The sequence below is a fragment of the Galeopterus variegatus genome, unplaced genomic scaffold (genome assembly GCF_000696425.1).
Source record: "Galeopterus variegatus unplaced genomic scaffold, G_variegatus-3.0.2 Scaffold232, whole genome shotgun sequence".
Lineage (NCBI taxonomy): Eukaryota > Metazoa > Chordata > Mammalia > Dermoptera > Cynocephalidae > Galeopterus > Galeopterus variegatus.
In genome coordinates this window covers 466499-493182 of record NW_007726343.1, presented here as the reverse complement: position 1 = coordinate 493182, position 26684 = coordinate 466499, and the positions used below count along the sequence as shown (strand labels likewise).

The 26684-nt window shown below is 37.1% G+C and overlaps 1 protein-coding gene across 4 annotated transcripts in view; it reads right to left on the bottom strand.

Annotated features, from left to right (window-relative positions):
- The window catches only part of MEIS2 (Meis homeobox 2), a 205078-nt gene that overhangs the window by 173097 nt on the left and 5297 nt on the right, over nucleotides 1-26684 (bottom strand). For all 4 annotated transcript variants that reach the window (XM_008566263.1, XM_008566264.1, XM_008566261.1 and 1 more), the window contains exons 5-7: nucleotides 26083-26133; nucleotides 25117-25266; nucleotides 15197-15311 (exon numbers count right to left, since the gene is read on the bottom strand). In XM_008566263.1, the coding sequence (XP_008564485.1) occupies nucleotides 15197-15311; nucleotides 25117-25266; nucleotides 26083-26133 (316 nt within the window). The remainder of the gene's footprint in view (nucleotides 1-15196; nucleotides 15312-25116; nucleotides 25267-26082; nucleotides 26134-26684) is intronic.

Here is a 26684-nt window from a genome sequence, read left to right as displayed (position 1 = left end):
AAGCACAGAGCACTTTGCTAGATATGAGGATGATGCACAGAGCTGATCTATGGAGCAAGCACTGGGTGAGTGGCCCTCCATAATCAAGATTGATTTTTCAATTCCTGTTTTCCTTACCTCCTATTGGCCAGAGTACCATAAAAACTAAGCAAAGGTTACTAGACAATATACCTAGAAAGAGGCCAGGAAGTTTAAGTAAACAGTTAAAAATAAATAAATAAATAAATAAAAGTATATCCATGCAGATGAAAAAGTTAGCATCACAGCTTCAGAGATTACTATCTCCTAGAGTGGAGATGTCGTATGAGGCAAGAAGAGGTCCACGGACTTCACTTTCCACTTTCACTATCTGCCTACAAAGCAGCAGGTTTTAAGGTCCCTAACAATGCTCAAAGGGAAGCCACCGTAGTATTTCTGCCTCAAATACCCAACATATGAAGCAACACACCGATGTACAAGAGTACCATTATTTCCCCTAAACTTTAAGAAATCTGACACATTATTTTTCAGTGTAATTTTATTTCAGCCAGGGTCCAATTTTTTTTCTTTGTTTTATACTGGTAGAAAATGAGCAACTAGAATTCCTTCTAGAACAAGAAACGTGGAGAAAACTTTCATCCATTAAGTGGCTGATAACTATGCTAAGATGTGTAGGTCATGTGTGTAGAAACATCAAAGTATTGGTGGATAAAGAACAATAAACCTGGGTTTCTACTCTCGGTTTTGCAAGTTAAATTAGGATGTTAAAGGCCATTGGTTCTCCAAATATGTTCATGCTCCTCTCTATAAAATAAGGACATCCTTAAGAGGTATTGTAATTTTCTGAGCTAGTTGCTATAAAGAGTTCAAAATCTTGTAGAAAAACTCTTGACATACAAGACAAAATGAGGCTTTTTGTCACCATACTGCAAAGATAGTCTTAGTTGTACCACAAGCCTCTTCTTGCTCATTTCAAAGCTGAAGCGACAAGGGGTGCCCTGCCTAATTCTCCCTATTATAGCCAAAAGGGGGTGACACATTCATGTGGGTAATCCTGCCACACATTACCCAAGAGTAGAATGTATGAATGCAGAAGGGTCTCCCCTCACTCAGTGACCAAGAGGGATCACAATTCTGGAACTTATGAATGTCCCTGAACATGACAAAAATACCTCCTGGGACCACCAGTAATAAGGAAGAGTCAGGGAAATTTTTACTGCCAGTAGATGCAACGCCTGCCCAGTGGCAAACAATTCTAACATTCTGCTAAACTGGAAAACTAGGACAGTGAGATGCAGACAGGTTGGGTTTTGTGGCTCTGTTTCTCAGAAATGTCCCAATGGCTAAATGGTATATGCAGTCCATTGCTCACCACCTGAAGCAAGCAGGGCCAAGCTATCCACTCCCAAAGGAGGAAAGATTGTTGTTTTCTCTCCTTCTCCCTCCTCCATGGATTTACCGCCCCACCTCCAGCTCAGTGGCCACTTTAAAAAAAAAAAAAAGTTTGCTTTTGAGAAAGAAAAGTATGTTACGTGCTATGCATCAAGCTAAGTGTAGGGAGTAAGAGTCTGCTGGGAACCTCATTTAAACATTTTTGAGGGTGTAACCAAACATGCTTACTGTGAATCAAACACTCAAGGGGTATTCAAGGCACAATGATTAACACAATGAAATATACTACAAGGATATCTGGGTTAACAGAACATTCTGTGCAAGTATAGCTGAAGTTCAAAAGACTTCTGACCGTATAGGAAATTGCTTTTTACACAATTGAAAATTGATCCTGAGCCCAGGCTGACCCACCTCTTAACTACAAAATTCAAGAAAATTCCCTAGGATATTAAACTCTATCTGAATGTACTTCAGTGAAAGAAGCAGAGTTAAGGACAGTGTTTTCCATGTTATGTTCTGAGAAAGACTGGCCCCCAGAGATAATGCAAAAAAAGGGTTTCAATGGTTAAGTGAGTCTGGGAAGTTGTGTCTCTACCCCTTGCAGACTTAAAATGCATATTAGCAAATTAGGGGGATCTGAAAATTCCTCAGTAGAGAAAACCCGGCTCTACTGCAACTTTCAGTATATTTAAATTTAACCACAAAGGTTTTTTGTTTGTTTGCTTGTTTTAAGTAATGCCTATTTAAATATCCCTAGAATCATAGTTTTCCAGACATTGAAGAAGATATGTTTACTCAGTTCTGTTGAGCCATTTCTAGGTGTTAATAGTTGTAAAAATGCTATAAAAATTTACAAAAATGTATTCCTATATACAAGTTTCTGGAATGATGTTACATACACGGGACCTATGTGAATCTCAATAATTTAAGAGCTTAAATTACTATAGAGAGAATGTCAAAGATTTCTTTCTTCTTCTTTTTCTTTTTTTTAAAGCTATTTGAAATTTGCTTCTTCACTCAAAAGAATATGCATCCTTTCAAACAGACAGTATTTCAGGGAAGCATACAGATCTGCTATTTTGACCATGGAAGACACAGTGGAGAATTTGTCATTGGTATTCAAAAGGAAGGCGATTATGTCACTACCTCCATTCAAAAATCTTCAATAGGTCCCCATTACCTACCAAATCAAGCACAAATTCCTCAGCCTGCTATTCAATGTCCTTCACAATGTGGATCCAATCCTCCTTTCAAAAATTAATAATAATAATAATTATTGAAGGCCTCCTATATTATCATAGTACAATGGGGCAGAGGAAAGAGGAGATGCCTAAGACATAGAAACTGTCCTCAAAAATCTTACAGTCAAGCAGGATAATAAATAAGTCATGAAACCAATTATTATAGTACCAGGGGAAACTCATATGTCAGAAATGTACAAGGGGACTTCAGAGGAGAGGAATTACTTCCAACTAGAAGTTGGGGCCTGGGGCTTGTGGTAGAGCTTAGGGCCAGACTTACAGCAGGTGCATACACTTCCACCTTTACAAACCAATAACTTTCCTTTTCCAGGTATAAATGTGAGATTTCATTTTGACATTCTTTATAATGATGTCAGTTGCATAGGGGTCAGTTCTCAACTATCTTAAAAGCACTTTTAAATAAAAAATATGATGTTTACTTACTTACCATGAACTAGGATATTAAACTCTTTTTAATAAGCATAAAATTACTGTCATTTTATATTAATCACATTATTTAATCCCTACCCCCAAAATTTATTAGATTAGGTGTCATTTGATTAGGTGCAGATATGAAGTGGAGGGTAGGAGACTTGCCCAGGATGAGGGACAGATCTCAGGATTTAAAGGCAGGCAAGCCAATGCCAGAGGCCACATCTAACCACCACACAACACTGCTCCGAGTACTATGTGCTCCGAGAAGAATCATTATTCACCCAACATGCTTCAAGCCTTTCCACTTCAACAATGTTGTAGGTGCAAATGGAATATTCTTGCTCCTCTTCTCTACTGGTTGATAGATTTTCATACTTCAAAACACATGGCAGGGGAAAAGAAAACCATCCAGACTATGGCACCTCTACCAAAGGAGAGACCTGTATGTTATTAGGAACTCTGTGCTCTTCCTTTCCTCTCACATGGAATGTTTCTATCAGTCTTCTCTTTTCCATCTATACTGCCACTGCCTTAATTCAACCCTCATCTGTCTTCTAGACTATTCATCCTTATCCTATATTTAGTATTGTTACCCTCAAATGCATATTCCACATTCTAAAAGAGCTGTTTTAAAATGTAAATCTCATCATAAACTCCTTTTGCTTAGACTTCTTTAATGGGTTCCCTGTATGCCAGAGTAGGGTTTCCCTGGGGCATGGATTAAAAATTCAGATTCCCAGGACTTGTCCTGGAAATCCTGATTCTGTATTGTCTGTAGTGTGCCTAGGAATCCGTATTTACATGCTCCTTAGGAGATTCTTATCACCAGAAAAGTTTGGTAAACAGTGCTCTACAGTACTAAGTATAAGCTTCTTAGCTGGTAAACAAGGATCTTCATTTACAGCCCCTGCTTGCCTCTCTAGCCTCCCTGTTCACCACGCATTCTCACACAGACAGCAATATCAACCTGGTTGTTGCTCCACGTGTACCATGTTGCTTCACACTTACGGACCTTTGCATTGGCTGTTCCATCTGCTCTCCACACCCTCCCTATCTTGTTTACCAGGAAACACCCACTGAAGGCCATGAAAACCCTTTCAAACCTCCCCAAGTCTGGAAAGCCTTCCACAAATATTTCAGACAGAAGTAATCACTCTCTCTTCCAAACTATTTTACAACCTGTATGTTAGATGCAATATTAGATGCATATATATTTATTTGTTTACATTTCTGACTTACTAAATAGTATAAACTTGCTGAGAAAAGGGACCACATCTTATTTGCTTTATATCCCTAGCACCTAGGACAGTGCTTGGCACCAATTATGTGGTCAATAAATCTTGAATGAATAAAATATTCTTTGGGTTCTGCCAACAGTCAGTCACCAAGCTAGAGTTCTTAAAAGCTGATATTTATTTAATCCTAATAACAACCCTATGAGATAGTTCTTATTCTTATTTTACAGATAAAGAAACTAACATTCAGCAAGATTGCTGCTTCGAAGTGGCAGGGTGAAGAGGAGAATTCAGATCCACTTGCTCTCAAAATTGCCATTCTCTCTATACCGGGCTGCCTCTTTAAACATCATCCTCCATCCATGCCCCCAAAACTAAATATCTGCCATGTTTGAGAGTTATTTGTGCATTTCCATCTTCCTGGGAGATGGTAAGCTATTGAAGGCAGGGACCCTTGTGATTTCCATATTTTTATTCCCGGGGTGCCTTGTTCGATAGATATCTTTGCATATTGAATTTAAACAGCATATACTTAGAAGAGGCCTTGAGAGACTGATAGCTTCCTGCTTCCAGACACGTATGTGTACCTACACATCAGCCCCAGTGTGTGGCAATCTGTCAGAAAAAGACACCCAGGAGATAGATGCCACAAGCTTTTAATAATCGATGATTTATCAACTTTTCTTCATTGTTCTCATATAGAACACAGAAATTTTGGAAGTTTTATTTTAGTGGATGGCATTTGTTAATGTTAGTTGGAAAAAGAAATATGAAATTTTACATTCCTAGACTACTTTTGTAAATCTTCAAATTAAAAAAAAAAAAAGAATGCTTGGTTTTGAGGCAATAGTAATGTCTCTAGCTGGCAGGAAGGGTTAAGGAATAAATTTTTTTTTTTTTTTTTCCTTTTTGTCTTTTTACGTGTCTGGCAACGGACCGCAACCCTCAGTGTCGCACCCGTACCGGACCAGGACCGGCAACGGGATCGCAACCCTCGGTGCTGCGCCCGCCCCTCGCTCAGCCAGTGAGCGGAAACCGGTCTGTATGTGGGATCCGAACCCTCGGCGGGAGCACCGCCACGCTCCCAAGCGGCGCACTGTAGCAGTGCACCACCGGGCCGGCCCAAGGAATAAATGTTTTGATTAAGCAAATATTCTATTGACTAACAACAGATAATCACCTATATCTTGTATAAATTAACAGTCTTTAAATAGTTAGAATTCAACTAAGTATATTTAACCATAAAATTCTCAGTCCCTGTAATGATTATCATTTATTGTGAAATATAGGAACTCCAACAGATAGCTCCAATTAGATAACAGATAATAAAGAAGTTGCTCTGTGTTTACAAAATGCACCTGATACTAAGCAGACTGAATATACTGATAATACCAGCACCCTGGGGTCCTACATCTGACTTGTGGCATTCTATCATCATCAGAAAATAAACTCTAATGCCTAGTTATTTTCTTGCCAAATTGAGAAGAAAATGCCTGGTAACCAAAAGCAAGAAACAAAAAATATTACCTCACTACATATTAAAAGTACAGGAAACAAAAAAGTTCATGTTACATCCTTGATGAAAAACTTGCAGACTTTCTCTATGCTAAAAGATAAAATGTACAAATAAAAAATAAATCCCATGAATGTAAACATTACATTCCTGGAGCTAGAATTTAAAAGATCATTTAATTCAATCTTATTTTACAGGTAAGCAAAGTCCAAAGAGATTAAGGGACACATCCAAGGTTGCACAGCTAATTAGTGTCACCACAGAACAGAGATGAGGAATAAATAAACCAACAGTTATTGGTTCTAGGCAATGTTATGTGCTTAACACAATGGGAATCTCACTTAATGAAAGCAAGATTATATTAAGCCCTCCACTTGGCAGATGGAGAAACTGAATCTAACAGATTTTGAATAAAATTGGGATGTGAACCCCTGTCTCTCTGTCTTCTAGGTCTGTGCCCTTTTCAATGCAACCATGATCTTAGAGCACAGTCTATTGACTCAGTTCAACATTCTAGACAGTAACCCATGCAGATGAAAAAGAACTCACTACAAGGTTTTGCTTGCATCGCCAAAAATAATTATACTTGCTCAAAAGCAAACTATGAAAAACTGGAGGACCTATGTAGGTAACCAACAAAAACATGTAGATCCTAAAACTTCAAGAATTCCTTCCAGCATTACCCGTGTATGAAGACCAATGACTTTCCGCAACGCCAATCCCATCCTAAAGAAGGAGTACCAGCAAAATGGACCCTGAGTTCATCATGGGAAACTATTTGCCACATTAAGCAATTTCCCTTATTAAATTTATCATCACATTTAAATACATATATCCATATACTTGTGTACAGATAACATAATGAACAGAAATCCTATCTCCAAATGCTGGCCACATGTACATAATGTAAGACAACATTAATGAACAAATAAGACAAGTCTCATTTTAAGTACTACTTTAAGGTAGTACTTAAAATAGGAACCTAAAATTTAAGCTACCTACAACCAAAATAATTTTAAGTTTGAGCTAATGGTCCATTGACTTATTTAAGGCAGTAATGAATACAACAAAATTTCAGTAAAATAAAATAACTTTCATGTCTTAAGGATGTAATGGGATATGATCGAATATATCGGCACATTCCAAATAGTTAATTTATGTTCAGGTACACACCACAGAGACAATAAGCACAAAGTTTTGCTCAATTTATCCACCTTAAAGGAAGAAAAAAATGTAAAATCTGTGGATCTTCTTTACTGAGTCAAAAGAAGACTTACTAATGACAGGTAGTTGAATAAGTGGTAACCCCTACCTTGGAGAAGCAGGAAGAGAGAGAGCAGGAATGACATAATCACAACATTATGTGAAAGGTGTTATAACAGAGGTAGAGAGTGCCACAGGGGTGCAAAGAAGGAAGCACTGGCCTCAAACCTGGACAAATCAGGCAGGCTCCATGGAGGAGATGATATCAGAATTAGATTTGCACTGGAAAGAGTTCCCTAGGTAGAAGAGAGGCAAGGACACACTCCCTCTAAGTCTCCTTCCATTATTTGCCTTTATGAGACTTCACTTTCCAGTAAGCAAAGGGACCTTACTGCCATATAGCAGGGAGACTGAAAGGTTCACTTTCATTTTAATGGGGAATTAGATTTCAGCGAAACCTCATAGTTTCTTTCTTGCTGGTCATTAGAAAGGTACAGAATCGTTCAAGACTACCAAGGGATAAATTTGGTAGATAAAAATGGCTTATATTATTGTCTGCTGTGACACAAAAATATTTTTAAAGGCCAAATTAAAAACAACTGTCAACATGTGAAGATGAACAAAAAGTTATTCTCCCACTCCTCCCCTCGTTCCTTATAAAAACAAAAAGAATTTCAAGAAACTCTCTGAGGGTAGAAAAAGGAAAGAAAGAAGGAGGAAAAATAACATGGCGGCATTGCAGACTATTCTTCTGGAACAAAGTAAAGACAATGAAAGGAAAAATAGAACACGTGTATTACAATGTATAGCACCATAAGGCAGTGTTTGATGCTCTGGAGGGCTTCAACAAGTACCGTTCAGCCAAAAATCAATCGAAAAATCAGCATGATAACAGAGCATGAGTTGCCCTGTAATAGCCTTAAGACCCCCAAGGCTATGAGAGCCCCTTTCATCTGCCACACTGCACTGACTCTGGGGGAACCTCACTTCCCTTCCCTGAGTCCTGTGCCCGTCTGTATTTCTTACCTACTGCTTTACTTTCCCTTAGAAAGTACGGCTGATAAGGACTGATGATGTTTTAATGTCATTTAAATTTTTTTTTTTCTTTTCTGCTTTATTTGTTATCTTTTCTTGACATTTGCACTCAAATTTATCCTATAATATCAGTCTGTTTCCATAATATTAAATGGCTGGCCATAATCTCTGAATAACCTAATGAGTAGTAGTCTTGTACTTTGAGTGCTTTAACTAACATACATTAAATTGCCCTTTAATAAAATTACAGTTCAGGCTTATGCAAATGTGACATGTAAGCAAATCCCAGAATTGTTATAAATATACATGTATGTTTCTTTCCAAGATTTCATCTCAATATTTCTTCAATCACTTCCTCACAATGTCTGGTTTGTTCAATTTATATTTCTACTTGGCATTTGGTACAAACCCCCAAAGATAAGATACATCTGTCCCTTAGTCACAAATCTTGGCATTTTTACCTTAACTCAATCGTGAAATGATTGGTTGAAATTACCTTGCTTATTAACAGGATTTCCTCATAATAAAACACTTTATTTCCAAACTTTCCGATTTGACATGAGATGTACCAACTCAGTAGTGACATATCAAAGCTTAAGGAGGACATATAAACACACTGATCCGTATGAGGGAAGGAAAAGCTAATTGGAAGTCAGCTTCCCTGTGATTATCAGCTTGTTTATGGGGAGGGAGGACTCTTCTGAATGGCACTGTAAATTCATCCCTGATTATAGCATTAAAACTGGATCTCATTTCCACAAGCTCCCTAAAGCCCCCTACCCAATCCATTTTGTTTAGTTATAAAGGGTTGTGCGCTGTTTTTGGAGAATGACAGTTTTTCATGCTTTGATTTTCTCCAGTTTCAAGAAAAATTAATCAGTTGCACAAGTCAGTTGTCAGATTTTACTTCCCTCATGGCAGAAAGCACACATATCCATTGTCTGCTATAAGAATAAATTTTAGTAATTTTTCCCCACGTCAATATGAATATTAGACTGACCCAATTAATATGAAATGCTTCTATGCTGCTGGAACAGACAGTGCTACAGAAAGAGCCATTTGCACAACCTGTTCATGATTACGGGCCATAAGGACACAAAGATGGCACACACATTTGTGGACCATCTGAATTCTTATAGGGAGAGGGGAGGGGGAAGGGGGAGCAGCATGACGTTAGCTCGACTGTCGTGGGTCATGTTTTTTAATCCAGAGTATTGGACATGTAACACAGCAACAAGAGCTGATCATTTTGTTTAATCACCTTTTGGATCTTTGCCAGATGGTCTCTATTGAGAGCGCTGCAAACAGAGAGAGATGAACTGCATCTAACACGCCACCAGAGCTTTCCCGTAAATGTCGGAGAACTGATTCCAACAAGAATTTAGTCTCAGAGCAGAAAGGGATACATTTAAAAACTATGTGCATTAACTATACTTTTCCCCATAGAATCCTCACTTGGCATGAATAATTTACCCACTCTTATGCTAATGGGATCATGAAAGTATCCCTCGTCTTTAGTGCAGCTATTCTCAGCTTTCAGTAATTACCCCACCCAGTGAAAATAACATGGCTTCTGCATTGAACGGCTGACTCGTACCTGACAATTAGAAAGATCATGGCTGACAGTGGACGGGTCCAGAACTGGACAGAGAAACCCTTGTAGCCCAAGGAAGAGTACAGCCATAACGTAACACTGACCGTGGCTGTGAGTGCACGAGGGTGGGAAGCAGGAAGAAAGGTAAAAAGAAAAATTCTCCATTGTCAAGCTTTTCTTTCTTGACTAATTATCAAGATTTTAGTTAAATAAAAATACGGTCTTCTTTCTAAGTTGGAAAGACATACACGACTAGATTAATTCTGAAGAAAAAGAAAATAAGGAATATCGAACAAAAAGAAATATAGTTATCGTTAAAGCACATCTGCAGTCAGTATTTATTTCATCAGAATTTTAAAAAATCTAAATAGTGGAAAATCCTCTGCATTTTGCTATTTGGAGGGAAAAAGGAATTACTTTAAAAAAAGAAATAAAAAGAAAAAGAAAAGAAAGAAAAACAAAAAAGAAAACTCATTTTCGACCTCTGTCCACAAAACTCCATGTTAGGTAGTTCACTGTGTAAAAATTATCAGGCTAAAACATCTGGGAAAGAAAGCTATGAAACAGCAGGGAACGTGGCTGGTTTATTGTTTATCTTTTGTTTATGAGGCAGTATTCAAGTTTAATTACTACTCTAAATTAAACTCTAACTGGCATCAGGAGACATCCCTTTACAAGACTAAGTTTTAAAAAATCTAGAAATCACAACTCTGGGTTTTTCAAATAAGTTGATACATACAGGAAGAAATTACTCAAAATTAACAGCAATTATAGAAAGCTTTTAAGCATTTATGGGCACCATTACATGCTCCTAGAGCATTTATTTATTAGAAGAGTTTAATTTTATTTCTAATGGTTACTACTCTAAAAAGTCCTAAGAAAATCAACAGAAATTATTTGAATGTTTGCTGATGATTAAAGGATGGTACTTTTTTTAATTGGGGGAGGAAAAATGCAATATAAATATTCCATATACAACAGCATCTTCTATGGCAATGTTCAATTATCAATAATAGTCTCAGAGAATTTTTTGATACAATTAGGAGGACAGGAAGAAAATGAAATGTCATTGAATTTATCATAACAGTAAGTGACCAGTTTCGGATGAACTTAGCTCTAGGAAAAATAAAAGTTAAAAGCAACTAGCAAAAGATTATGCCAGATGGCATCTGTCATATTGTATTTAGGGTTATTTTAAAGAGATTGCCGCCACTATGAAAACATTCCATTGACAGAGTTTTCTTAGACTGAATAAGAAATCCCAGTAGTACATATTCAGGACCTACACTAAGTGGGTTTGAGGTTTTCTGCCCCTCTTTTAAACACATAACTGGATTTTTTTTTGGGGGGGGGGAGTACTATTTTATAACTATAACATGCATTATAAACACAAAAGCATAATAACATTTTAGACACTTGCTTACCTATAAATGAATATTCACTACTAAGGAGATATTTGTAGATTTCAACACTGTGATTGCTAATGAACTGTATAATAAATAAATAAATATCTAGCTATGGAATTCTAGCCTCGTTGCCTGGATGATAGATGGGGACATCAATGGGCTTGGTAGGTGGCAGAGTTGAGGGCAACTATGCAGGTTTGTACAGCCTTGTGTCCTCAAAGATTAGAGATACATAGATGCTAGAATGCTAATGCATTTAGGTTAAACTAGGTCTGGCAACAGTATAGTTAACGTGCGTGTAGTGTGCAGTGTGAGCTCAGCAGTTACTGGGCCAACTGTCTCGGTATTTCTGGGAATCCTGCCTATTCACAGTGCAGGGATTGTTCAATTGCTGCAAAATGTACAAAATGAATTTTACAAAAATGAATTGTAAGGAAGGCCCCATTACAACGATTTTACAGCAAAGATGTCAACATCAATTTTTCTTTCATGCATAGCTAATGATTAAAACAGCATATTCCATTTGCCTAAGACAATTTATTTCATATTGGCACATCAAAATATTGAAATACGAAGTTATCTTTACTCTACCCTTTTTATTCATTGCTGCTGAACCCATACCATTGTTCAAACCAGGAAAAATAAAACAAACTTGGCACGAAATACTTAAAACAAAGGCTCATCAATATTCTCCAATTTGTCAACATCTCAATTACAGCACTGGAAAAAAATGTAAATTTCATGTGCTCTAAACACTGAGGGGTCTATTCTCTTGCCAATTCACATGCGTAACTCCCATCAGCGTTAATGGGAGTTACACAAACCCATCAATAATAATAATACTTTGTACATATATTGTGCCTTTCATCTAAGGCTCTCAAAGTGCTCTAGGAAAAGGGGGCTGTTTCCTAGGCTTTACTCTGGCAAAATACACGATGAAATACAAAGCAGCTTTTGACTCAGCAGGTACAGAATTAGGGACCTCCAGCCTTATTAGCAAGCCCTGTTTTGCTGATAGGAAGCCACACACAAGAGGGACAGTTATTTCCCCAGAGTCCCAAGTTTGCACCCAAATTCTATCCTTGAAAAACCAGATTTCCTTCCTCATTCTAAAGTGACTAACAAGACAAACTCCCTCCCTTTGGCTGCTTTTAGCAAGAGAAATCAGAGTGAATGAAAAGTCTGGTTCATATTTATATAGTTTACTGCTAAGCATGTGCTGTTTGAAAGATACAGCAAAGTCAGGTTTTACATTTTACCAAGTTTATTTCTTATGATATTTTAAAAATTTGATTTTTTTTTTTCTTTTCGATCTGTTGCACAAACACTAAGGAGGAAAAGATGAACTTTCACCTGGATAACTGTAGCTCTTTTACTATCAGGTCATAAAATTAGGTATTTTTAGGTTCCAAAGTAAAGATTTGTATACATTATTACAGTAAAAAAATTCACAAAAACTATAAAGCAACATAAATGCACGTATTGTTTTATAGCATATGGCTATTAAAGTTTAATTTAAAATGTGTATGAAAACACTGTATTTGGTACAAATCATCCCTATTTTTTCTGTTTATAATAATTTGTTTTGAAACTGAATCATTTTACAGTTTTCCATATGCCTATTGTGCTAATAAATTCTGAATAAGCAAGAAAACTCTTTTCTAAACTACAAATTTGGTTTTCAATGAAATATTATAATATATTTAATACTAAGAACATAAATTTCCTTCCCAGGTTTTCCATTATACATCAACCCTAAGATTTAACCTAGGATAAGCATATGTGATTTCAGTCAATATCTCTGTTGACTTTGCCCTGCAGCAGATAATTAATCTTTTCCACTGAAAGCTACTGTGGACAGTTCAGTGGGACAAAATATCAAAATACCTTGAAAACATGTTTAAAAGACTAATATCGGCATGAGTAGGGCAAAATATGCTGAAGTGTGGCCTTGAAAATTTGGAGTCTGCTGTAAAAAAGCAGAATAGCCTTACACGTATTTTTTAACTACTGATGCGGTAAGCCTGGTAGGAAATTCTCTGTGCCCAAACATTGTCCATTTTATAGGAATCATAACTTTTTTTTTCTCTCAAGCTTTAATACACCAAAGTGACTGACTTCCTAGTACTCATACTCAAGCTACCATGTCCATTATTTAATCCCATAAAGATATGATTAAAGGAAGAAAATCCTACAGGGATCACATCCTTCAACATCGGGTAAGTGGGTGCAGCTATCCACAGCACAGAGGTTTGTGTGCATTGTTTCTGCCCAGCGTATCAGTCTCAGAGCTCTTCTCTTTCCTCACCAAAAACCAACAAATGAAACAAAAACCAAAATGATAAAAGTCCATGCTTTGCCCATTCCCACAACTATTCCCTGCTCCCCACCCTGGGGTCTTCTCTCTCCCCCCTTCTCTTCTCTCTGGCCCTTTCTTGCTGTCTCCCTTGCCATAACTCAACTAACCCAACAGAACCAGTCAGTTTTAAATTTCAGTTGGGACCTTGGTGACCTGTTAATGAATCTACAGAGAGGAGAAAAACTCACAGTGTTGAGTTATGCCTGGTGTTGCTAGCTGACTTGGAGTCAGAAATGCTTGAAGCGTTAACATAATTGCAAGAATGTGAAAAATGAAGCGCTGGGCTCCTGAGCAAAGTGAAAGGTCAAAGCGAGCCTCACACACAAGAAGTCTCTAGAAGATAGCCTCATTAGACCATTAAGTCTGCATCTCTTTTCCCCTCTTTTGTACAATGTTTAGTTTTGTTTTTATTAACAGAAACATTTTGTCCTCTGCGTTGCTGCAATTTGGGGCGGTGGGGAGGATGGTGTCACAGAAAGCTCTCCAGATTTAACCACACGAGAAGTCCATCCCACGACATATACCCACAATTAAGTCATTGCACTGTAGATCCATTGAATCTACGTACATGCTACCTTCAAAATGCCTTATAGATTAGTTTTCTTTTATATGCAATCTAATTGGTCTAGTAAAAACAGTATACAAAACCTAATTAGATAGAATTGACAAGTTCTTCTACTGATTCACCATCTGACAGTATTTACCTCTGTGTCAGATGCAACTTGCTTAAACCTAGATTCTTATTTGGACCCATTCACAAGTGAATGGCATCCTAGAAAGGTCACTTTTCTGGACTCATCTAGAACTCCAGGAATCCAAAATCCCTGGCCAGAAACTTGGAGGAGGGAAAGCACCCACCCTCCATCAACCATCCCCTTTTAAATGGCATCTGTAACTACAGCTCAAGCTGTTAAACTGTCCTCTACTTGGAAGACTGTCTAATGCTTAAATATTGTGGCCATAAACACAGTCATAATAGAGATAAAATAGACCTAGGAGATCAGACACCATCTAATGTAAAATATTAAAAAGTAAAATCTATACACATTGCTGGCCCACATTCAATAATGCACCTTCCTTTAAGTTATCATTTTAGCCGTAGAAGAGTCATCCCTACCAATATTTAATTGCTCTCTGTACAAAAGGTGAGTTTTAAATGGTAAAATTTATTCTAAATTGCATTAGGCTTCCCTGTCATCTGCAGTTGACATCCCCCTTGTCCTCTGATTATTCTAATTTTTAGGATTTGTGACAAAAGTCACCATGTCAGCTGAATGGAAATGGGGACAAATAATCTTCTAAGAATTTCAAAATCCATTTTTCCAAGATAAAATTCCATATAAAATTCCCGCAGTATTTCCAGAGGTAATAAGAACAGATTTTTGCATTTTATGTGCTTTAGAGGCATAATTGCTTCATTATAGAAAACTTTACCAGTTGATATTACAAGCAAAATATCCTGTTTATAGTATAATTCAAACTACTGTATCACAGCAGTAAAGGAGCTCTGTCATTCCATTTACTTACACACAAAGTAAAGTGTAGATAACCAAATTTGTAAAAGAATTGGCAGAACTAATCAATTGTTATTATAATGCTACCTAAAGATTAGACAGCTCACTTTGATTTTTTTTTTCCAAAGTAAAGTTAAGAAGAGGAAATACTGTCTCCCTAAACATCAGCTGATTATACTCTCTAACCTGTCACTTTCCTGTTTACACGAAGGCAGATGTACTAATATCATAAAATACCAGAGTTATTTATTTGTGCCTACTTTGCACAAGGAAAATGCCTGAACTTTTACCTTGCTCACTGCTGTTGTCTCCGCTCTGGGAAGCATGGCCCCCACTCGAGGGCCCCGGGGTGCCTGCTGAGTGGGTTGAGGTTGCATCATCATGGTCTCTCCAAGATGAAGGGTTCTGATGTCAGGATGCCAAGGAATTTTTCCACAGTTACCATTTCAGCCGTAGATGAGGAACCAAAAGGAAAGGTGCAGAGAGAGACAAAAAATGTATGCATATTAGTATTTGCAGAACTAGGCATACGTACATACCATGTTACAGTGTGTTGTCTTTTCAGCAATAGGTGCAAAAAAAGAAGAAAAGATGTCCTGGAACTTGATGCGGTGATAGTTACATCGGTGTGTATATTTGTTAAAACTAATTTAAGTATTCACTTTAAATGGGTACATTTTATTATACACAAATTTAAACCTCAATCGTTAATGTTTGAAGTAAGAAAAAAAAGATTACCTAAAAATGTAAAAGTCATTTTTACTCTTGCTATCTGAAATGGGGCACGATCTTCCAAGATAAAGGTCCCAATGCTCTTGGTTACTAAATACTTCAGAAGATTAACATCTACAAAATTCAAAGACTCTTAAAAATCACAGGCTCATGAATGTATGGGACAGCCCTTCACATCAAATGCATTGCCCTAAAATAGCCTGAACAAACTCTTAAAGTTATCATCGACAGATGTAAATATATTAATCATTCCATCAATACCTAATAAATTATTGATTTGTGCTAAAACTTGTAGAAACAACAATTTAAAAAAACGAAACAAATATGAACTACTAGCTATCTAGTAAGCTAGACAGGACTTTCCCTTGAACTTCATGGAAGCTTTAAGATCACCGAGCACTGCTTTTTCCTGGAAGAACTACTTGTTTCAAAGAACATGCAAGAAAACTGAGAGTCAGAGCTCATGCTACTTTGCTAAGTATATTCTTCTCCTGTTCCTCCTCCCCTTTCCTGATCATTCCCAATACCCTGCTGTTGCTTAAAGGAAAACAGGAATTCTAATGTACAGGAAGGACTTTATCAGCACCACATGAAGGCAGGCAAGGGATGGAATTTCCTCTGGCAGAAACGGAGAGCAGGAGCAGCACATGAAACAGACCAGCCTTAAAGCCAGAGCTGTACACTTGTCACCTGTATGTGATAACTTCTACTAAGCCCACAGACCTACAAGCAAGTAAATTAATTGTTTGGGGGGCTGGGGAAAGGTGACAAATTTTTTTTTAAAAAATCACTCTCTCATAGTACACCACTGCTTGTTACTAGAATTGGTAAATAAAGATTCAGACAGATCCATATGTATAGCAACAACATGCAAACCTCTTGACCATCTGAAAGTAATCTTACTATTTTGCCATTATATATAGTTCATCAAGAAAAAACATCACTGTCATTTTTCTCAACATTGACTCTCCAATGTACATGTAGCTCACAACATGTTACCAAAATAAAATGAGAAGCCAAGGTAAGACGAAATAGGGAAATATTCTTACTTGGAACACAACAAAAACTTATTTTTTCCCCTACAGATCTGCTATAAACTGACTGTAAATTAATATTTGGATTTTGATAGATGATGAAATAACCCAGATCTCTATGGATTAATAACATCTATATCAAATAATGCTACCAGCACTGCCATCAGGCAAGCAATTGATTCTAAGTGAAAACCCTCAGCAGAAATTTCGTGACTATAAATACAGCACTGGCATAGATCTCTAAAATAAAGATATGCTTGAGAAAGCAGATTAGGGAATGAAATTAGGTAGAATAAAAACCAAGGTTCTCTGCTGCCTGTCTTAAGACAAAGTCATGCCTCTGAACTCTCTTTTTATCTAAGTTAGAAACCACTCCAATAGTTTCAAGCTAAAGGCAAACAGAATACAGGGGCTCTTCAAGCTTTGCAGTCTCTTGGTGTCAGCTGTTTGCTGGATGGTAATCAGATAAAAAGCTAGAACTACAGGAAAAAAAAGAAACAATAGCATGGCATGAGTTTAGTCCTGCAACAACACAGGATAGAGCCTTCTTTCAGAAAACACAAAAACTGCAACACATTCACCTAAGCTAAACTTTTCAATATACACAGCAAGTGATGTCGATTTTATGCACTGCAGGCTTTTTATTAAGCTGGCTGCTATACAAGCTCCTTACCCCTCAGGAAAATTATAATAATTAACCACTAACACCTCAACTATGTTTTAAGGCAAATGTCATCCAAGAGCTATTACACAATAGTTCAAATGGGGCTGGAGCCAGTCTTTCCGTTTAGGTACTGTAGTGGTTTGAAGGGATCACTCAGAAGGACTTCCTGCAACTGCAAACACTAGTTTGTCTCTATCTGTCAAACTTGTGCTGTATTTTAAAAGTCAGGACTCATTAATTTATAATTTAGTGTATTTTTCCCAATAGTTTTCTGGAGGAGTTTTCTAAAGTAAAGGGGTGAAATAGAAGCCACAGAAGCAAATATTACTTTAAGAGCACCCTGGTTCCTCCAAATAAGTTGGGTCTTTGGTTTTCAACTCAGTCTCCAAATTTACTCAAGTTCACTATCTAACCTATCATTCCCTCACCTCTTGCCTGTTTTCTCCCTCACCCCTCAAAAATCCTCTCCTAAAAAAGTACTGTAAGATATTTATGTCCGTAGAGTGTCTCAGTCATTATGGTCTAGTTTGAGAGAATGACACAAACTAAGCATTATCAAATGATATTTACCTAATTTTAAAGAAGGAAGAACAAATCCCTGTGTGGTTTCAGGCTGAGAAGTTACCCCAAAGTTGTCCGTATTCAGCCACACATGATGATGTGATCATATACAAAGACAAATATTGATATTCTAGTCAATAAAAAATAGGTCCTCCTTAGTCATAAAAAAAATAATAACTTACATGGGCAGACAAAACATAACCTATTACCCACAACACTGTTTTTCTTCTTAGATTGAAATATTTGTATCACAACTCCTTTCTTCTTTTTTCCCTCCTAGTAGCTTCCAAGTTTACATCCTTCAAGAATAGCTACCTGGATTTCTGCCAAATTATATACAGAAGTTTAGTGAATCCTGAAACCAAAGTGGCATACAAAAGCATGTAAAAATGTATGACATGTAAGAAAAAAATTTTTTTTAAATAGAGAAATGTTCTGTGTGCACGTGTGTGCGTGAGGACTCAGGTATATGCATTCCACAATATATATGCTGTTTTCCAGCCAAAAGTATGATGAAGACACCCAAGGGCAAGGAATGAACATGTTTCTATTCCCAGTGGCTTTAATAATTGGGAGTCAAATACAGTACTCTTCTTGCTTTTACGTAATTACATTAAAGAGCAGTGTTACCAGGAGAAAAGCAGTGAATACTGAGTGGGGCACAATAGACGGAGATGGAAAATAGATACAAGAAGCTAGGTCTCCAGGGGCAGTATTTTCTATTTGCTGGACTACAGACTCACAGCTGATAATGCAAGTTGTAATTAATATAAAAGCAGGAGACAATATGGGCAGAGCTTGTAGTAGCGGGGCCACAGGAGAGCGCTCTGCTGCTCCCCTCTGTTTCTCATTACACACAGCTCTCCCTAGAAAACCCCGTTCTGCCAGTGTTTTCTCCCTTGAAAGTTAAAAAAAAAAAGATTGATTTAGCACTATCACTGAATTTTGCTAAATCTAGAAAAGAGCATAGAGAGGACAGGAGTCTCTGGGCATAAGAAGCAAATCATATCTTTGCACCTCTTTTGTTGAGGGTGAAGATATGGTGGAATTGTAACAATTTAAACCATTATGGCATGAAGGTCAAGAATTCGAACCCCAGGACCTGCGAGCCGAGCCCCCCCAAAAGAAAACATTATGGCATTTCTGTGAGGGACCTGCCTATAGGATAATACTTAATAAATCTTGGTGAAGTGGTGGTATTTCCCTGGTTAGATAAGTCCACACAGCATATTATTCTTCCATGAGGTCAATGAGGTAAAACTTGTAAGCATTTCTAAATAAATACAAAACAGAGTAGGGAAGTAAAATATATTAGGCTTTAAGGAGAAGAAAAAAAATAAAAAAGAAGCCATACCACATACATGTTCTATCTAAAATAATCTGAAACTGATTTTAGACCCTAAATGAAAAGATGATTTAATGGATGTGGTGTAGGAGAGAAAATATTAGATTGGAATTAAGACTCTAGGGTGCCACCTCTAACTGATCATGTGACCTTAATCAAGTGATGCACTTCATTTCTCTGGGACTCATTTCCTTTATCTTTTTAATATTAAGAAGCCAGACAAAATAATCTTTAAGGTCACTTCTACTTCTTATTTCTATTACTATTATTTTAGCCAGTCAAATTTAGCAGGCGGGGATTGTATACCAACTTTATTGACACCAGTGTTAATAAGTGCTGATAACCCACTACCATCAGACCAGTACTATTAAAAAATACTTTCGAAATAGGCATTAGATTTTCTAGAACCTACATAACTACATAATATCAAGGGAAAAATTATATATGAACTTGGAAAATACAATAATGTAATTCAGGGTATGTGCTCACATGTAGAAAGTAATAATAGACATATATAATGATATTTTAATCAGCAAATGAAGCATGTAAAACAACTTTGACTTAATATATTTAAATAACATAGGGATGATACACTTGTATCAATACACATAATTAATATTAAGTTACTTATTTCCTATGACTTTATGATGTTTTAACTCCTAATTAACATAATGCAAAAATTATTTTTTTAATAAGATAAGAACTTCAACCCTAGGGTATTCAAGTCTACAAAAGTTAAAAATATTAATTGTATGGTTTGAACAAATGTCGGAATTTCAACTTCATTATTCTGAAGTTGGCATTAGAACTTAGGAGACCTATGTGTCCTTTCGGAACCTGGGACTCAATCTTTAAGAATGTAAATAGAGCTCAGGTCTTTCCCTCATTTCCCACTTCCCTCCCTCTAATAAGCTTTGGGAATTAATATGTGAGTTAACTCATATGAGTGGCAAATGATTTCTTCATTTAATGAAGCAACTTTTAGAGAAGACAGAAATGTCATGTGTTGTTGGTGTAAGGCCACATTATAAAATGCTATGGGTAATGGGTTATATTTTGTCTGTCAGCATTGGGATATTTCACAGTACACTCGGTATGAAAAAAAAAAAAAAAAAGGAAAGAAAGAAAATGAATTCAAAAAATACCAAATTTTCTTATCTGACAGTGAATATCTATGTGGTTGTCAAGTGCACATTTGTTTAATTTCATCTTATCATAGTTATGCTGACAACATATTCCAACTACACAACCTAGATGATTTAAATAGTATAATTATTCTCTATGGGAAATTAACGGGAAAACTATCAACCACCAAAAAGTACGCAGCAGCAGCAACAACAACGCAACCCTGCCCGCAGACCTGTCTCCTTGAGTTGGTAGACAGAGCTCAGAGGTAGAACTTTACCAGAATGGGTCCCCAGAGGCTTTGGATAACACACCACAAAATCTAATCTTACACTAGAACACAAGAAACTATCAGATAAAATAAATCACTCATATTATTAATATTATTATCAAATCTCATTAATTCCCCCTTGATCTTCTATAGACCAACCACTTATACCTATCCCTCTCCTCACTGTCACTCCCTTCTAATTTTTCAGGTAGTGATAGAATTTATCCATAGGCCCTTGCCTATATTCTGTCGGGAACAAGGTTCTGGAGATTCTCCCCTCGGACTTACATAGCCCATTTTTAAAAACCGTGTAGACACAAGTAAACTAGGCATATTCAGAGATGCAAAGGAAAACATCAGCATATCTTCATTTAAATTACACCTTTCAACATAGAAATTAAAATAATTTTTCTTTTATTAGTGATATTATCAGAGCCAGTCAATTTTAAGATACCTGCTATTAACTAACAGTTAACAGACATAATTATATTTTTTTCCTTTACTTAATTATTTCAAAGATAATAAAATGTAGCTTTCTATGACCATTAACTAGAAATAACAAAATTTTAGAACTGTATGCACTTCAAGCAAGAACTCAGAGAATATATTTCAAACAAATATATTTCATTTATCTAAACTTAATCTAAAGATATGTAATATCTTTATATGTAAATACAAAATCTCGTACATTCGTCTGTACTAGATCTAAAGACTTGATCTAAAATTATATAAAATAGATAATGTAGATATCACTTATTATTCAGAAAGAGTACAGACTTGAAAAAAGCATGATTACTTCACAACAGTTTTTGAGTTGAGACTTTTTTATAAAAAAAAATTGCTTTCTTGACATGTTTATTTTAAACATGATAAATTTGAATGTCTGGGAAACTTAATATGAACTGCAGCTGGAAAACAGAGTTTTATTTCCTTTGACTATCATATATTTTTTTCCCTAATATTCCAAAGAATACTGTAATAGCTATTTTCTCCCTATAACTATTATTCCTGTGTTATAGTAAGAGTATAAGACACAATATGTTATAATATTCAAAATATAAGCATTCATTATGAATTTACTAACCACAACAAAATAGTAGCCAATGTTGCACATTTTATTTTCTATTTGATTCCAGACTTTCTCTTATCATTATGTTCATAATATTTAAGTGTTAATAATAAATGAACAAATTCAGGATCCTCACCGAATGTAAGGAATGGAAGGTCAGACTGTTATGGTTGCATTCTTTTAATGCATTTCTCTTACATCACATTATTTATATAACATTACAGAATGTGAAATTAGCATATTGTACTAAGTAACAGTATATAAAATTCATTCTTAAAAGTATTCCAATAATACTTGCTTTGAAGATATTTATATCCATTACTTTTATTCATTTATATTTTCCAATCCTTTAATAAGAAAACCGAAAGCTATATCGGTCCCCAATATTTGGCTCCTGTTGATTCTCTGCTTCCCACTACACAAAATTACACACTTATTCTGTCTTTTCTCCTTTTCCCTCTCTCTCCTTTCCCACTCCTTCCTTAAACACATCCCATGCGCACGCACGCGCACGCACGCACACACACACACACACAATGTTGCTTGATACCACTTAATAAGGATAGAGGTGTATGTGTTTTGGGGGTGTCAAACATCTGTCACAAACTGTCACCTCCATGAGAGAAACCTTGGCACACAGCAAATTAAACTACACTTCTTTTTTAGCTGTCATTATTCATAGCCAATAAGTTGAAATGCTCTCAGCATTTCATGTGCAAATAAAACCATGAGGAAGCTCAGTAGATCAGAATAGTGGGCCAACAGATAAAACAGAGAAAACAACAAGCTGTCTGGGTCCTTCTGAAGTGGCTCATCATCACCCCTGCACCAGCGTTCACCAAATGAGAACCAGCCTGGGGCAATGTATTAAATATGCATATCAAAGCAAATGAAAAAATAAACCTGAAGATTCAAATTGGACACATTTACATTCTGAAAATGTCCTATGCAAACCACTTTTCAGGTAGTGGTTCTGTGGTGTTTTCACATTTTTGTGGCTGGGGGGTGAGAGACAGCAAGTTTGCAGAAGAGGCTGAGAAGCATAAGAGGATTTGCTTAGTAGGGGGAGGCCTGGAAATGAATACAATCAATTCACCTACGACACAGAAGTCTCAAAAATGCTGAAAACTCTCCAAGGTTTTCTCTTGCATTGGGCATAAAATACAAATCTGTGGCAAACCTCTCCATTTTCCTCTTGGTGTGCTGGTGGAACAAATTATTGCTTCCTTTCAAAACAAATAGCAGGGGGCTAAAGTAAAAATGTTATAGTTCAGATCTCTAGGAAATAAAAGACTTTAAATTATGATGCCCAATGAGGTGGCAAGCCCTCATGGGTTCAAAATAAATCAGTTGTCATATTTACTTGATTGGGGGCCTGAGAGGGGAGGAACAAATGTTACAGTTGACTCTTTATCCAAAGACGATGATTGTTAAATTATTAAAGCACTATCCTCTTAGGTACAACTTCCTTCTTGAGAGTATATTTAAAAATTATAATAATTCCATAAATTGGCATTGTCTATCAGCCAATACTCCAGGCAGCCTAGTTTATCCTACCTCTTCTAAGTAAACATCAGCATGCTCTAGCTCTGTACATCCACTGGAAAAACAATTGCCAAGAAACTGTTCTAGAAAACCGAGTAGTCAGGACCCCTAGAAATCTCACGAGACGAACTATTGGCTGCAGAGAACCATGAACCTCTCATTCTACAAGCCATGTAAATAGATCCTTCTCCATTCCCCCAATAATGTAAGTACATATGAATTTCCAAATAGGAAGCAATAAAAACAAACAAATAAAAAACAACAAAAATAAATATTTCTGAGGTAGTGACATGCCTCATAGACCACAACCACACACCGTAGAACCGTGAATCAGCAAATAAACTTTCTATAGCTGCTTCTGCATCCTTTTGATTTCATTTAAAACACTCAATATACAAAAGAGCTCCCCAAAGTTTCCCCTACTGTGATGGAAAAGGTAAGGGTAAAGGTAGGTGCAGAAGCTTTCAACACTATAATATTTACTCTGTCTCAGAACTGGACTCCCAGACTGTGGTTTTCTTTCTTTTCTTTTCTTTTTTTTCTTTCTAACTTTTGTTCTTAGGCTGGCTTCCCATACAGTGTGAAGGTTAATTATTAAAATCTATGAGTGCATATTTTCAAAACTTTTGCTGTGGGGAGAGGAGAACCTCACAGGAGGTTTATTCTAAAGGCATCTCAATTCATTCCTTTTAATACCCAGGAATTGGGGGGGAGGGGGGTACAAAATGCCTTCAAGCCTCACTCAATACCTGTTTAACTCACACAGGATGTTACATTAATATTTCAGCCACAAAGTTATCAGATTGCAGCCTGTATCATTTAGGTTTTGAGTTCAACTGAAGTAATCTATAGACACCCGTCCCCCACCCCCAAGTTTGAGTTCCTATAAATAAACTGCCGTTCACACCCACTCTTTAACCTCACCACTCTTGCCTTTCTTACCAGCTGCAATCTTTCTCTTTGCTTCTTTTTCAAATTTTCAGTCTCACTACATACGCTTTTTTTTTTTTTGAGGCATCAGACTCACTAGATCAGATCCAAAATAGAATTAAATTCAGAGAGAATAGAAAGAAATCTCCTTTCCTGCCCTGACATACACAGTCATTCCTTACTATACTCTGCGTCTTCATTCACCAACTGTTAAAGTGTTAAAATTCAACCACTAACCTATGGTTACTCAATCATAATTCCCTTCAGCTTTCTGTAATACATTGTTAATAATTGGTTCATCAAGGTTACTGTCTTTTATTATGAAGATGCTTCGGGCACTTGGCAATAAGTCCATATTGTGACAATAAGTTTCTATAGAGCAAAAGCCCTGAGAATTGTAATGTGTTCATTCACTCCTTTTATTTCTAATGCAGTGCAAGATTGCCAATAATTCTCAGGACTGTCATCCCCCTGAGAGACTGGAAAATCAGTCTTCGCTCCCCAGTTCTCTCTTTCTTTCAGTCTTCTCTCTCTCGCTCTAGTCCTGTCCAGCTAACTGTCTTGCCTCTTTCTATCCCTGATGTACTGCTTACACAGAGTTGAGAAAGCAGAAAAGACAGCAGTCACCACACCAAACAGAATTTGCTAATACCCAAGTCACCAAATCCAGGAAACTTTACACAAATCTCTCCACCAACTCCCTGGTTTTTTTGTTTTGTTTTGTTTTGTTTTTTTTGTTTTGGCTCTCAACAAGAAAGGGGTATGAAGATGAAGGTTATGACAGAGGTAGTGAGAAAGTGAAAAAAAGACCCTAAAACAAACTAAATCATTTATAAAGAAAACTAAGTCCATGGAGCCAGATGCTACAACAAGTTAAAAAAAAAAATGCTTTGTCCAGTGGCCTTAAAAGAATGCCGAAGCCTCGCATACTTACATGGTCAGCGAGATTTGTAGAGGAGCCTGAAAGTTCTTCGTGATCTGACTTGGAACTGCCATCTCTTTCATCAATGACAAGGTCAATGGGCATTTTTCCCTTCAAACAGCTAATGTACCGGTGGCAGAAGTTATCACACAGTTCATGGACCTAGAAGGAGGTCATGGTGGAGGGTTCAGCTCATGTTGTTGTTGCGTTTCATTTTTAGAGAGGAAAAATATCAGGTTGCAAGGTTACATTTGGAAAGAACAACAGTGTGATGTCTTCCAAACTAACTCTAATTAAGGGGTGTAATAGTTGAAGACGAGGAAACAATAGAGCAATTGTTGCAGCAGATATTATTCTCCAGAGACTTCCCTGAGCAACAAGTTACAATAGAGAGAGAGAAAGAAATAGGACTGGAAATAACTGGTTTTAGACTGGAAGTCCAGAAAGGAAAATCTGATTTGATAATAATACCCAAACATTAGAACACTGAAACTGGACACAGCATTAACATTTGTGATTCAATAAACTGGGAGTTTTGTATGCTTCCAGGGGAAGGTGATTAAGTTGCAGGGCAATGTAAAGACAACTCAGTGAGGATGTGAATCTCTCTGCCTGTACCTAATGCAAACTATGGGCCGAGAGTTAGCTGACTAATAGAGATGCAGCCAGGCTGAGTGTCCAGTAACACAAATGGCTTGCAGCATTTCAAAATAATCCTGAATGCCTGGGGAAAGAAAGGCGAGGGGAGCGTGCGGGGAGGGGGGTGTGTACTTTAAAAGGCAGGGCTGCCCTGATTCACCCACGCTCTGAGCTCCTGGGTGGAAGAGCAATTTCAAGGCAAGACATGGTAACATGCTCAAAATCTCCAGGTGCTCAATCTCCCATACTGGAAGTGTGTTAAAAAAAAAAAAAAAAATCCCAACCCAACTAGGAGAGGAAAGTGGCTAAATCAAACGGGGAGTGTTATTTCCTGCTTACCTTTTCTAACTCCAAAAGATGAAACCTTAGTACTTGTATTGCTTGTATCATCTGAAAGAAAAGTTTAGAGTATGGGCTTAAGGCTCTGTGACTACGAAACCCTGAATGGGGGTTGGTGAGGGAATTGGGTTCGGAAGACGAAACGGGCAGGTGGCCAGGCAAAACCCACACATCAAGAAATAGTCAGAAAAACCAAGTGATTACTGATCATCTCTGCTTCATTGGCCACGGGGTTGGAATCTAACTAAACCAAAGCCGAAGCATTAATATCTTTTCCCCTGATGTTCACTGTACTATTTGTAAGGACTGCTTTTCTATGGACAGGCCTTCTTTCTCCGCCTGAGTCTTCTTTAACCGTCCCCTCCCTCGACCTCAGGCCGAAAAAAAAAAAAAAAAAGTCTCTTCTTTGGATAGAAAAAGCTTTTTAGAACAGCAAACCCAGCAAAATCCGTCCTCACTAAAGAAGGAAATACTCAAGATGAATGGTGAGGCAGAGCCTTTGAAAGCGGATTTAAGTACTTTTAATATTGAAATCGTGCAAATTAGCAAAAGAATCGCACCTAAAAGTGGCCTGCGCTGGCCTGCCCCTCACCCCCCCCCCC